The 14,271-nt window shown below is 51.0% G+C and overlaps 1 protein-coding gene across 1 annotated transcript; it reads right to left on the bottom strand.

The window, feature by feature from the left end:
• Positions 1-4,213: 4,213 nt before the first annotated feature.
• Positions 4,214-9,559, bottom strand: LOC103748431 (cytochrome P450 11B2, mitochondrial-like). Its single transcript, XM_008851076.1, has 9 exons — positions 9,321-9,559; positions 8,796-8,951; positions 7,063-7,262; positions 6,747-6,950; positions 6,364-6,518; positions 5,289-5,455; positions 4,860-4,938; positions 4,583-4,771; positions 4,214-4,327 (listed from the first exon to the last, which is right to left on the bottom strand). Exons 1-9 carry the CDS (start codon positions 9,557-9,559, stop codon positions 4,214-4,216), a joined length of 1,503 nt encoding a protein of 500 aa, XP_008849298.1.
• Between the last annotated feature and the right edge of the window lie 4,712 nt (positions 9,560-14,271).

The following is a 14,271-nucleotide window of genomic DNA, read 5'->3' as shown; positions in this document are numbered from 1 at the left end:
GTATAAGATGCAGCCCTGGAAGTTTCTTATTGGTAGGTGCTATTCTCAGGGCTGTGAAATGTGCTGACTGTTACCTGTGGGGCCAGGAGTCTCTGTTTTTACCTTATAGGGCACTTTTTATGCACGGGCTTGCTTAATCTATAGTTTCCTGGAAGGGGGTGGGGAATAGCAGGCGGGGGTCAGGGCATGCCAGGGTATGTCTAGGCATGTCTAAAGCAGCAGCCAATCATTTTACAGAAGCTAAAAGAGCAATTAGTGGGGGTCTGGGGGGATTGGGGGCAGCGGGTGAATGAAGAAGGTCTCAGGGTTCTACAGAGTGTGTTGCCTGTGTGTGTAAGGATACTCATGTCAAGCAATGCCTGTGGAGGTCAGAAAAGGGCATAGGATCCCCTGGAATTGGAACTGTCAGAGGGTTGTTAGCCACCATGTAGGTGCTTGGAATTGAATCTGGGTCCTCTGCAGGAGCAGTGCTCTTAACCACTGAGCCATCCTCCAGCCCTGTGCTTCCTGTTTTTGACAAGTTGTAAGGAGATGAAGAGTTGGTCTCCTGCCCCCATGCTGTGGAGCTGCCTGCTACTTCTGTTACCTCACAGACCCTCCAGCTGTCTCTCTCACCCCAAAATCAAGTCACAACGCCTGCATCTGGCAGGCGCCCCACTGTGAAGGTCGGAGCACACAGATCACCTTCAGGAGTGGTGTGGACAGCAAACCCAGCACCTGCCCCTCACAACTGCAAGATGCATTTGCAGTCTTACTTAGTACCGTCCTTCTTGCATGTAAAACCCGTGAACCTGTCTTTCTCGGGAAGCTTTCTCCTCAGCTCCCCTCCCCTGTCACGCTGTAAAGGGCAGCGGTCTCCCTACTTCCCACTTTTAGCTTCTAATGAAACTCCTCTCCAGTTTCTGAAGGAAAGCCTCTGTGTCCCTTCAAGGTCCCATTATTCCGCCTCTGATGCTCTGTCCCTTCCACAATTGCTCTCCCATCTCAAGGCCCAAACTCGGCCCCTGTGGCCATGAACCCTCTCTCCTAATGAAAGAAATAAATCATTATGGTCCATTTTCAGTATGAAGTATGTTTAGAGCTCATCCAAGAATCACAGCTAAGCAGGAGGCACCAAGCCCCCGTCCACACTAGCTATCAGATGCCTGTCTAGGTTCTTTCAGTACATCTTGGACTTGAAAAGTTGTAGATAGTTAATCTGCAACATGACTGAATCCATGTATCAGAAAAGGGGAGGGGCTCAAGCCCCAGGAGGCTAGGGATTTGGTTAGGGGCTCTGCTAGACAAGTGAGAAGACTGTAATCTCTGGAGTACCAGCCTGTGGGAAGAAGAGAGTAGGAATTTTTTCAGGAGCAAGACTATAAAAACTACTGTTTCATGTGAAACCGAAGCATCGGCCATTTTTGCATTTTCTGTACATTGATGACCACTTCTGCAGAATGGTACAACAGAAGCTGGCTCACTCTCACTGGTCTCTGGAAGTTGTGATAACAGAGTGAGGGTTTTGCTTTTCCACAGTAACAAAGCTTATTTTGGAGGGTAATTGGCCTCAGTTTCTTCCCACAAACCAACAGCCCATGTGCCCCCCACCCCCACCCTATGCAGAGTTTATGACACCTCTGTGAATGCAGCTTGGACTGAACTTCCTGTAGGGGTGACCAACTGATCAACACTTTAATGATGTGGAGAGTTTGGAATGTTGCAGATCCAGAGCCAATTTACAATCTTGGGCTATCTTTAGTCCTAAATAGCCTGTGCTGTATAGCTTTAGTATCAACTTGACACACCTGGGTTGAGGGAGCCTCAATTGGGGAATTGCCTCTATTGGACTGGCCTGTGGCCATGTCTGAGGGGTATCTTCTTGATGAGTGATGTGGGAGGGCCCAGCCCACTGTGGGTGGTGCCACCCCTGGGCAGGTGGGCCTGTATTGCATAAGAAAGCAGGCTGAGCAGGGGCCAGGGGAGCAAGCCAGTAAGCAGTGTTCCTCCATGGCCTGTGCTCCAGCTCCTGCCTCCAGGTTCCTGCCCTGAGTTCCTACCTTGGGTTTCTGGATGAACTGTGACCTGGGAGATGTAAGATAAATAAACTCTTTCCTCCCCAAGTTGGTACTGGTCAGAGTGTTTTGTCACAGCAATGAAGAAAAAACTAGGACATCAGTCTAATGGAATTTTGTGAAGTGTTTATGTTTCCTATGTATAGAATCAAATTTGGAAATGAAATCAAGATTAACCATGATAATGAAATGCACGTATGAAAATGTCATAATGAAATCCAGTATTTTGTACTGTTGTGAAAAAGAGGAATTTACTGCTTGTTTGAACTTACTGCTTGAATTTACTTGTTTGAATTTACTGCTTGCTTGAATTTACTGCTTGTGACTGATTAACCCAATTCAGGAAAAGACACAGGCACCCGGAGATAGGGGAGCTGCAGATAACAGGGAAGGGCTGCGCCAGTCACATACCACACATGCCACCCTCCCCGACCGGGACACCTAAAGGGAGTTGCAGCATTGTTTTAGAATTACTGGTGGTGGGGTTTTGAAGTTATTGATGATTTGAAACTATTGGTTAAGTGAAAAGCGCGGACTTTTGAGCAAGTGGGAGCCTATATAATCCCTACTTGAAGTTGCTTCAGGGTCGATTGCTCCAACCAGGCCTGTGTATCTTGGAAGGATGGTCGACCCCAGCTAGCTGGTTTAATAAAACTCTGCTTGACTTTTGCATCTCCATGCTTGTGCATTTGTTCCCTTGAAGAGACCCACCGAGTCACGGACCCTAACAGTACGCTAATTTTAAAATGTTAATATTAAAAAGACATAAATTATCACATCCCACAGGCCAGGTGCTTCAAGCCTGTGATGAGGCAGCATGTCCCGGGCAGAGGGGGAATGCCTAAGGAGGCAGCTCATTTCATATGTGGTCCCCAGGAACAGAGACTTGAGGCCAGGGTCCTAACACCCCTTTCAAGGACACACCCCTCATGCCTGGACTTCCTCCTGCTGGGCATCTCCTCATAATGTCCCCACCACCACACAGCCATGTCACAAGCTGGACGATTTGGGGGACATTTCTCCAAGTCACAGCAGGCAGCATTACCCCAGCCCAAGAACTCGCCCTGGGGTGGCCACACACGGGAACTCAACCTAGACAGCGAAGCTTCCAGCAGCAGAGCCAAGGACAGCCTCTGCCGAGCAGGAGCTGGACACACATAGCTGCTGCTTGCCTTCCCGTGCTGTGAGGGGCTGTCAGCCTTTGTGCTGGCTGCTTAGTGGATCCTATTGGTTTGCTCTCACCACGATGACAGAGGACTTCAACCTGCTGCTGCTCTGACACAGCTTATTCTTCAGAGCAGAGGAGAGGCGTGTGCGCGAAGGAGCTGACAGCGCAGGACTTTCCCGCTGCTTTCCAAGGCCTGCAGAAGGCAGACTTCTCTGAGTCATCCCTGGGAGCCTGTCCCGAGGGTCTGTGGCCTGAATCTTCTTGTGAGGTTCTCTGTGGGGTTGGATTAGGTCACACCCAGTGACCTCATTTCACATAACCTAACTCCTTAAAGACTCTGTCTCACAGACCCTGGACCACAATTCCAGCAAGGCCTCCTCATCTCTCACTCCCACCTTGGCCCCAGTCCTGACCAATGCAAGTGTCCCTATGTTTACATGCCTGTTCTAATTCACCAGATCACATGGGACAGCTCCATTGACAGCCCGCTTTGACTTAAGACACTGAGTCAGCACTCACTCTCTCTCTACATATATATGTACATTTCTTGTTCTTTCCCTCTTTTCACCCACATCTACCCATTTGTGGGGTGTGTATGTGTGTGTGTGTGTGTGTGTGTGTGTGTGTGTGTGTGTGCGTGTGTGCATGTGTGTGAAAATTTGCCAGTTCTGTGCTTAATGCCATAAGAATGGAAACACAGTGCGGTCATATTTAAGTGTTTATTCTGAGACCTTGGAGGACCACGTTAGGAGCCTGGGGTGACTGTTGGGAAAGATGCTAACGTTGCCTCAGCAGAGACTGCCTGTTGCCACCAGGGTCCTCTGGATCCCTTCCCTGGCCAACCCAGAAGGCCGTCAGCTGTGCCACTCGGGCAGGGGTTGCAGGATGACAGTACGGCCCCAGAAATCGTGCCCTTGGCAAAGAAGAATGACCTGAGGTCAGGGGAGAGGTAGGCTGGTGGCGGGGCTGGGACCTGAGCAAAGAGGTGTGACTAGCCGACAGGCCGGAAAGTGAGGAGGGGATAAGAGCTGGGCAACAAAACAAAGCGGTAGACCATCCGCACGTCCTCTTGCCTCAGTGTCTCCACCTGGAAGGATCTCAGCACCTGGAACAGAAGCAGGGCTCCATCTGGCATCCTCAGCAGGGCAGGGCGCTGGCCCAGCTCCTGAGCAGGGGCTGCATGCTGCCACCATGCTGCAGGGAGGACCCTCCCGTGGTGCTCTGCAAACACCAGCATGCTCTAGAAAGGACTCGGGGCACAGGAAGCACAGATAGACTCAAGTCCCGTTCTATTGGCCCTAACACTGCGTTTGGAGGCCCTGCTGCGTCGGTCTCACAGACCCCACCGTGAGCTGCTCACGTGGTGCAGCAGAAGCAGCATCTCCACCTCTGCCAGGCGCCGCCCCAGGCACTGCCGCACCCCAAAGCCAAAGGCCAGGTGCTGGAAAGATCTCCTCCTGTCCAGCCAGCGCTGGGGGCTGTAGCGCTCGGGCCTCGGGAACACTGCAGGGTTTCGGCCCATCGAGTACAGATTAAACAGGACCAATGTCTGTGGGCAGATGATGACAAGGGAAAGGTCAGGAACCCCTCGGGTGATGCAGAGCAGAGGTGATGGTGGGTGTGTGGTTCTCACTCACCCCGGCAGGGATGTGGTAGTTCTGGAGCACCAAGTCTGAGCTTAGAACTCTCTCTACAGTGCTTCCCACGGGATAGAGCCTGGGGTGGGAAGCCAACAGGGAGGGGCCTCAGCGCCGACAGGACTCCTGTCCACATCTCCACCTGCCTCCTCAGGCCCCCAGGACACAGGCTGCCTTGGTCACGAGAGGGTGGTTCCCAGCACTGCTGAGCTCAGCCAACCTCCCCGTGCTGAGCCCAGGCAGGAAGGACGAGTCAGGATGGCCACAGGACATTGAGGGGCATCCCGGAGGAAGGGCACTTCCCGGCCAGGGGAAGAAGGGCTGAGGGACAGTGCCTTCCTGGCAGAGGGGCTCCCCATCCCATGGCTGGCCTCAGGCACCAGAAATCAGAGTGGTCAGGACAGCCAGGCAGGGGCAGCCAGCACTTACCTCAAAGTCTCTTTGAGGGCACCCCGCAGCAGGGGCAAGTCCGAGATGACCCTCCGAGGATTCGCAGAGATGCTGGCCTCAGCTGCCAGGCTCTCCTGCCGCAGGGCCCGCTGCACGTCCGGGTTCCGAGCCAGCTCAAAGAGGGTCATTAGCGAGGGCATAGCTGTCTGCATCAGCAGTGGAGCAAGGATCAGACATGGGCCCCGACCCTCCCCAAAGGGCACTCCAGCCCTGAAGGTGCCCCTCTGTGGGAGAAGTGCATGGCCAGAGCAGGGTGGGGCCCAGGGAGTCCTGACCCCCAGGTCGTAGCATTAGCCTGATCCCTTGTCCTCAGTCCTGAAGGGAAAGTCCAAGACGTCCCAGTCCTGGCCACCACCTCAGCACCTTCAGGGTCTGATGCTCACAGCCTGCTCTGGTGGCTATTCGGGGAGACCCTCAGCTTCACTCAAGGACACTCAGAGCTGCCTCCACCTGCCCCAGTGTCTGACTGGTACTGACTATCCACAGATCCCTCTGCATGGGCCTCACAGCGCCTAACTGAAATGGGTTGCAGATCCCCAAGTCTCCTCCTCATGCTTCAGGGATCTGTGCCCCACAGTAAACCGAGTCTCTTTTTCCAGAAAGTCTCTTTCCATGGCCCAGTGCTCTAGTGTCCAGAGTCACAGAAGCAGCCCCTTAGGTCCCTTCTTGATACCACTGGGCTGCCCCATGCTTCACCTGTGCATGTTGAATTACTGTTCTGCTGGGTGCTTGGCATTAGACCTGCTGCAGAGCCCTTCCTGGTCTGGTCTTGACCCCTATTGGCTTCATCTTCCTCCATGGTCCCTGCCTCAGGCAGCTGGATGTCTCCCCAAGCCCTGGGGTGCTATGTGTACAAGGCTCTGCCCTCCCAGGCTCCCCTCTCATGGGCTCATCCTCAGTTGAAGGTCTCCCTCCCCCAGGGGCCCCTCTGAGAATAGCCTTCAGCTGAGGACAGCAATTTTCTGATGGACATAGCCTAGGACTGTGACTAAGTCTATCATGCTCTGGAAGACACAGACAGGGAGTCCCGGGGGTTCACACTTGATGGTCTGACCGTGTCCACACTCCCAGCTGTGAGTTCTATGGAGTTGGCCTTGATGGACTCAAGTGGCAAATCTCCCTTGGACATTAGCTCTGCCACAATACCACTATAGTGCTGATGGCTGCCGAGTCTGAGCTCCTGGTGAACCTTCCAGATGCGATTGTTGGCTGTAGATGTGGGGAGGGAGTTTCAGACCTAACAGCTCTTCCTGGTTGATTCTCTTGCACATCCCATCCACAGGACCCACAACTGTCCCCACCCCTCTCATATTTGGGCTAATCCAGCCGGAGCCTCAGTGTGAACAGGCTGGAAAAACCGCAAGCCATAAACACAGTCCTAATTGGGTAACCTCTGTGCCCCTGATCCATGGCTCTGCCAGGGTCCTCGGCCCTCACCATACTCAGTAATGTCATCCCAGGCCTCAAAGTGCTCCTTCCACACTTGGGTGCTTGTCCAGCTGGTCAGACTCCTGGGCAGGAACATGAGCTGTGAGGTGGACTTGAACATGGACTTCAAGGCATGGATGAACTTCAGGCTACCAGGACTTATGTCATGGCCAAGGAGGCCCAGCCGCTCTCCAAAAAGAGCAAAGTTGCTGGCTGCAAGACAATGGTACCCTGAGCTGAGGCGTCTCTGGTCTCAAGGCTGCCTCCCCCCTCTTCCCCACGGCACCCTCTGAGTGCTTCGGTCTGGGTCCTTCTGACTGCACACCTTCTATGGTATAGTTGAAGATGCTGGGCTGAATGTCCAAGGTGAGGCTCCCACGGGCGTTCTGCAGCACCTTCTTCTTTAGGGCCTCTGAGAAGTCCCTTGCCACTGTGTCCACCATGGGGACAAACTTTTCAACAGCCTTTGGTGACAGCACCTTTGGGTTCAGCCTCAGTCGGTTGAAATGCCATTCAGGCCCGTTTCTGCAGGGCAGAGAGCAGAGCTACAGAGACCTCCCAGAAAAGGCCTGGCCCAGGCCTGTGCCCATCTTCCTGCCTCCCCGAGGGATGGGGAGAGGGTATGTTGGGCTCAGAGGCCACACCCCTTCTTCCAGAGCAGCCTACACATGCTGGACTAAAGGTCACCTGTTGCCTGGCACATTCACACCGAGGGAGGAAGGGGACTCTCCTGTGACACTCTGCCCACTTGGTCCATTCCGTGCCCCAGGGGAGAAGGCCCAGCTGAGCTCACCCTCCCAGTCCCTTCTATGCAGTGTGGCCTCCGAGTCAGTAGCATCTGCCTGTCCCAGTGAAGGGACCCCATCTTCCTCAAGGCAGGAAGCATATCAGAAGACCACTCACAGCATCCACAAACCACAGGGCAGGGCACAGGGAGCCCTGTGGACATTCTCCAGCGAATTGATGAGCTGGGACTTGCACACTGAGCCTTACAAACAAAGTATCTATCCCTTGCTGTGCTAAAGCCTGCAACCATTGACTGTGATCACACCACATGTTTGTGCACATGTGTGCTCACAAACCTGAAAATCACGTGTGCGGACACCTATGTCCGTGTGTGCACACACCTAAGACAACAGCCATGAACATAGACTCAAAGAAATACCTGTAGATAACTCACATGCATATCTGCGCAGACACATTCACATGACCACACATGTCCAACACTCATACAACTGGACATACAATAGTCATGCACATAGATGCAAACAGACACTTTCATATCTATGTACAAACACATGGTCAGAACTACAAAGGTGCACCACTTACGTAAAAATGTAGCAAAAGTTCACAGGTGCAGGACACAAGCACAAGGTCTGTACCCTCAGAGGCACATGTCCACCTTTGCCCACAGCTGCCATTTACATCTGGCCCCCTCAGTTCAGTCCCTTAGTTTAATAGTCCATGAGGCCCATTTCCCTAAACCATTTCATTAGCAAGATTATTCACTCTGACATGGACTGGGGACCCAGCACAGCCTGCCTTCCCTTTTAGCCCTCCCCTCCCTTTGACAACCCCTGTGCAGCTCACCCACCCTATGCCCCATGAGCCCTGCTTCCCTCTCCAGGTGAACCCCCAGCCTCCGTGCTTGCTTGTGAGTCCACAGGAGCCATCAACCTCCTGCTTGCCCCCATCCCTAGGACTGTCTACCCCCAAACTCTAGGGGCTAAGGCACCCTTAGGGCAGGGCAACTGTCCTGCTGGTCACTGGGTTCTGGCATATGCTGGTTCAGGCCATGAACCAGTGACTCCCCTTCCAGGGCCAGTTTGGAACCTATAGGAAGGAGAGTGACCCCCAGGGAAGGGCAGTCCAGAGCAGGTGCTCAGGACTAGGCGCATGCCTCAGCCACTTCCCTCCTCCCCAGGCCCAGGCCCTCCAAGACACAGTTCCCATCCATGCCTAGCAGTGACCTGGCTCCACACCCCCTCCCAGCAGGTTCCACATGCTGTGTCCAGGCCACCAATCCTCCCTCCCCCACTATTCCCAATGTCTCCTCACAGCAGGAACAGGCCTAGCTTCAGTCTGCGGTGCTCCCGGTGGACCACCCAGGGCTCCACTGGCAATCGGCAGGGATGTACACTATCCACCTGGTACAGCCTCTCAGCATCCTCTGGCAGCATCACAGACACTGTCTGTGTTCTTCCCGTGTTATACCTGTGGGGTGATGCACAAAGCCCTGCTGGGTGGCTGTGGGCCCTCCACCTGAGCTCTCTGCAAAACCAGTTCAGGCTGTGTGCTCCTGAGACCTCCCCCCAACCCCCGGCCTGTGGTTTCCCACAGGAGGGCTCTCCTGCTGTCTGTCTGGCTCCTCTCCTCTTCAGCTCTCCTACACTCTGTCCTCTCAATGAGTGGTGCTTCTCTCTGTCCATGTGGACGTTGCCCATAGCCAGTGAGTCAGGCCCATCACCCATCATGCTCCCTCCCCATCTTCCTAAGGATGCAGTGCCTGGGCCCAGTGGCGAATGGCAACCAGCAGGACAGAAAGCTCTGGCTGGACTCAGCATGGGCTAGGAAGGCCTTTACCTGAAAATGGGCCCCAGGTCCTGGAAGGCCTGGTGCATCTCCAGGTGCAGGTTCTCATAGCCCTGATCCTTCCAGATCTGCAGCATCTTCAGCCACTTGTTGGTGCTGTACTGAGGTATGGCTTCGAAGGGCAGCACCGTCTTGGGGACTGGTACTGTTGTGGTGCCCAGTGCCCTTGTCCTATGCAAGCACTGCCAGCCTCCTGCCAGCCACACATCTGCTCTCGTCCTGAGTGCCATCTCTACCTTCTTACCCACTCAGCCCACGGCCTTTTATCCTGCCTTTGTGTCCTGTCTGCCTGATCACGTCATGGAAGGAACTGTCCCTGGATGTGCCTGAGAGATCCGGGCATTGCTCAGGGCTGAGGCCCAGCTGTCAGTGGAAGAAGAGGATGAGCTTCTCCCTGATCCCATCTCTTCCAGGCCTGCTGGTGGGAGGGAGCTGAGAGCAGGTGCAGAGTCTGCATTGGGGACCATGTTGGCTAAGGTGGGGTGGGGGCAGAGACCTCTTTATTCTCCCTATGGATTGGAGAAGGAAGATGGATGGACCCTTTATCTTTTGAAGATATTAGAGAAGACCTTGGTTTCTTTTAATAGACTTTGTCTTTTTTTAGTGACTTTAATGAGAATAAATCTGAGACCTAGGACGTGGATTAAAGCATTATATTTTTCCCCAACAAGTTTGAATTGTTTATTATAAAAGGAAAGGAGGCTTTCGCTATCGCTGTATTGTGGCACCCTTATGGTGACATCACATTACACACTAGCTCCACACACAAGGGCTCTTGGGAGCGATTCTGCTTGTGGTAGATCATGCACTGTCAGGGCCCTGGTCTACCAGGCTCATCCTCAGTTTGGATTCCCTCTCATCACACTTCACAGAGCTTCTAGACTGTCCGGAGGCTGCTTTCCTGCTCCAATGGCAACAAAGTCCCAAGTTTTGCCTCAAGAATGTCTAAAGTAAGGAACTCAGGGGCTGGAGAGATGGCTCAGTGGCTAAGAGCATTGATGTTCTAGGAGAGGACCAGGGTTCAATTCCTCAGCACCCATGTTAGATAAGCTTGGCCTCTGAGTGGCAAGCAATAGCTAGATGCCTTCTTCTCTAGCTTCTCACCACTAATTCAAACTAATTGGACTATAAGACTGTCTACAGGAGGGGAGGGGCAGAGGGAGACAGTCACCCCCCTACACCCAATCAGTCAGCCTTAACTGCATGAGGAGGAAGGACTAAGGATAGGGGCAGGGGAGGCCAGAAAGAGGGAAAACACTTGGCTGTCTTGAACTGGCAACAGGCCTGGAAGCCGTAGCCAGAATGTAGGGAAAATAACCCAAGGGCGCCAGCACCTTTGTAGTACCCCTCACTCCACCCTATGCTCCGTTAACAAGCCCAGTAAGTCGTTTTGTTCCCTAAACTGTAGTTTGGAGGAATAGAATCTCAGTTTGTCAGTCTGTCATTGGGACGGTGGGAGGAGGGGCCACACCCGGAGCCTGGAAGCCACAGGCACGCCTCCTAGCAGTAAATTTAACTTAAAACCCACATGGTGGAATCATCTGTAACTCCAGTTCCAGGGGAGTCCAAAGCCCTCTTCTGACCTCTGTGGCATTGTACGACACGGGTGCACGTACACACATGCAGGCAATGCACTCATACACATAAAATAAAAATAATAAGATATTTTTTAAAAAATAATAAAGCAAATGAATGGCTCTAAGTTTTGTCTCTCCTTCATTTTTCATTAGTTAAACAAATACTGAGAATTCTTGGGTCAGACTACAAGCAAAGTATGAGGACCTTTTCTATGGGCCACATGTGCCAGACAGCTGGTCCTTAGAGTTTGGGGTTGGATCATACACAAAGAAGCTCATGTCACAAGTGCGGTAGGCATCCCAAGGAGCAGTGCGCTTGATACTATGGCTTCTAGACCTTTTCTAAAGAGCATTTGGGGTTCACTGAGGTGATCAGAAAGTACAGAGACTTGCCACATATGGGTTCCTTACCCGCCTCCCTCAATCTCTCCCTCTGCCAACCTGATGAACCCAACTGATACGTCACTACTGCTCGACATCCTCAGTTTCCACAGGGTCTTGGGGTGCTGTGCATGCTGTGGGTCTGTGTGTTGTGCGAGTCATACCTGGAGAGTCTTGTATGAATGCCTTCATCTCCACAGACATGTCTCTGTGTTCAGCCTCTGTCTGCATCTCTGCCAACCACTGATCTTTCTACTCTCCCACTGTGTGTGTGTGTGTGTGTGTGTGTGTGTGTGTGTGTGTGTGCGCGTGCATCACGGGAGGCCGGAGGATAACTTCAACAGTCATTCTTCAGACACTGTCCACCTATTTATTGATTGATTTATTTAATCAGGATCTCTCACTGGCCTGGAACTTGCCAAATAGGCTGGGCTGGCTGGCCAGTCCCAGGGATCCACTTGGCTTTACCACTCCAATACTGGGATTACATGTGTATGATACCATACAGGGCTTTTTTTTTTAAGATTTTTATTTGGGGGGACAAGGTATTGAGACGCAGTCTTACTATATAGCCCAGGTTGACCTGGAACTAGCTATGTAGACCAGGTTGGCCTTGATCTCACAGAAATCTGCCTGCTTCTGCCTCCCAAGTGCTAGGATTAAAGGAATGTGCCACCACACCTGGCTTAGATGATATCTTTTGTGGAACAGAAGTTTCTGATTTTCCTAAAGTCCTGCTTATCAATTCTTTCTTTCATGGTTTATGTCTTTGGTGCTAAACTTAAAATGGCATCAGGAAATGCAAAGTCTTGGGAATTCTACCCTGTTGTACTCTAAGAATTTTAGAGTACTTCATTTTACATTTGGATCTACAGTCCAACCTGAATTAATTTTTCTGAAGGACGTAAAGCCTATGTCTTGATTGTTTCACATGAGAATGTTCCAGCACCATTTGTTGAAAACAGTCTTTCTCCATTGAATGACCTCTGCTGCTTGGTGAAGAGCTGGTTGGCTATATTTGAGAGCTTGCCATTCATTAATCAATCTATTGCTTCACCAGTATCAAGGTGCTAAATCTTGATCATAGGTGGGGTCAATTCTTCTCCTTCAATATACTGACTATTCAAGTTTCTCCTTATAATATTAGAATCAGAATGTTGTTAACCACCCAATAACTTCCTGGGAGTCCGATTAAATTTCTTTCAATTTACAGATCAAGTTGCGAAGAACCAACATCTTTTTTTAAATTACTATTTTATTTGTGCATCTATGTGTCTGTGTCTGTATCTGTGTGTATCTGTGTGTCTGTGTATCTATGTGTGCAGGTGCCCAGTGAGGCCAGAAGAGGGTGTTGGATCTCCTGGAGCTGGAGTTATAGGTGTTTGTGAGCTGCCTAATGTGGATGCTGGAACTGGACTCCAGCCCTCTGATAGACTCACTGATAGACTCCTTGCCTGCTGGAAAGGGCTCCGCCATCTTTCCAGCCCTAAAGAATCAACATCTTGACTCTTCCTATCCATGAAAATGGGACTCCTCTTCCTTTACTTAGTTTTTGGTAACTTTCATCAAGGTTTTGTTGTTTTACTGTATACCTTTTGTACATATTTTATTTATACCTGGGCATTTCAAGTTGTAACTATTCCTTATATAATACTGTCTTTTTAATTTTCAAATTTCACTTCATTACTGACACATAGAAAAGCAATTGGCTTTTGTATATTAACCCTGGTAATTTTTCTTACTCTGAAGTCTGCTCCATCAAAAACCTGGAGAGATAGCTCCAAGGTTAAGAGCACTGGCTGCTCTTGCAGAAGACCCAGGTTTGAGTCCCTACACCCTCATGGCAGCTAACAAGCCTCCGTAATTCCAGTTCCAGGGGATCTGACACCTTCTTCTGACCTCTGCAGGCATTACACAACATGGGTGTACTTACATACATGCAGTCAATACACTCATACTCACCCATAAAATTAAAATAATAAACAAAATATTTTTAAAAAATTAAAATCCGCTGGAGCCAGCAGCTTGCCTGGGTAAGTTTGACTGCTGTGCTCACTGCACTTTGACTCCCCTAGCCACATTCACCCTCCCAGATCACCCAGCCCATCTCTCCTCCTAGCAGGGGGACCGGCCCTTTTCTTGTCGTGGCACCCAGACCCGTGGACTGACCTCTTAGCCCAGAATCCGACTGCTTCCTGATGCTTTGCGTCCAGACTAACCCAATTTCTCCCTGTAGTCCCCAAGAGCCCTTGGGCCTTGTCTTGCTCCCACCTCCCTTTGCATCTCTGGGGGTCAGTATCTTCCCTGGGCCCTGCTCCCAGGCCAACCCAGCCCTCAAACTCCTGAGGACAGCATCTTTCCTGGAGGGATCCAGACCTTAGGAGAAAGCCTGAGAGCATCTGATCCTCATCTGACTTGGGCCTCTGTGGGAATTCCTGAGCAGCAGGATGAAAGCCACTTCAATATAAAACCAAAGGAGAGAACCTGAAGCCTAGACCAACCAGCTTTTCATGCCCAACAAGTAAATCACAAAGGAACATAAAGTTTACAAAGAGAAGCAGACCTAAACTCAACAAAGAAAGGCTTGAGTCTCATACAAGAATCAGAAACTACAAAAGAAATACACTTGTCAAACTCACAGTGAAAAAATAATAACATGAAAAACCCAAATAATATATCCCTACCAAGTACCATCAGTCTTGTAGAGGAGCACAATGAGAATCCCCTAGAGATAACACGGGACATGGAACTCAAAAGAACAATTTACTCAGGCTGAAATGAAGAAGGAAGTGAAACACTTAGAAAGCCAATTAGAAATGACAGGAGAAAGCCTCATCAATAGGATGAATGAAATGGAAAAAGGAGTACCAAGACTGGAAGATAAAGTGGACGAACTGGACCACTCAAGCAAAGATTATGAAAAATTTAAGAAATCACAAGAATGGAACATGCAGGAATTGTGTGACACCATAAAAAGACCAAAC

Source organism: Nannospalax galili, unplaced genomic scaffold, assembly GCF_000622305.1.
Source record: "Nannospalax galili isolate Female #2095 unplaced genomic scaffold, S.galili_v1.0 scaffold525, whole genome shotgun sequence".
NCBI classification, from domain to species: domain Eukaryota; kingdom Metazoa; phylum Chordata; class Mammalia; order Rodentia; family Spalacidae; genus Nannospalax; species Nannospalax galili.
Note: the sequence above shows the minus strand (reverse complement) of the source record. Positions and strands in the feature narration are given on the sequence as shown.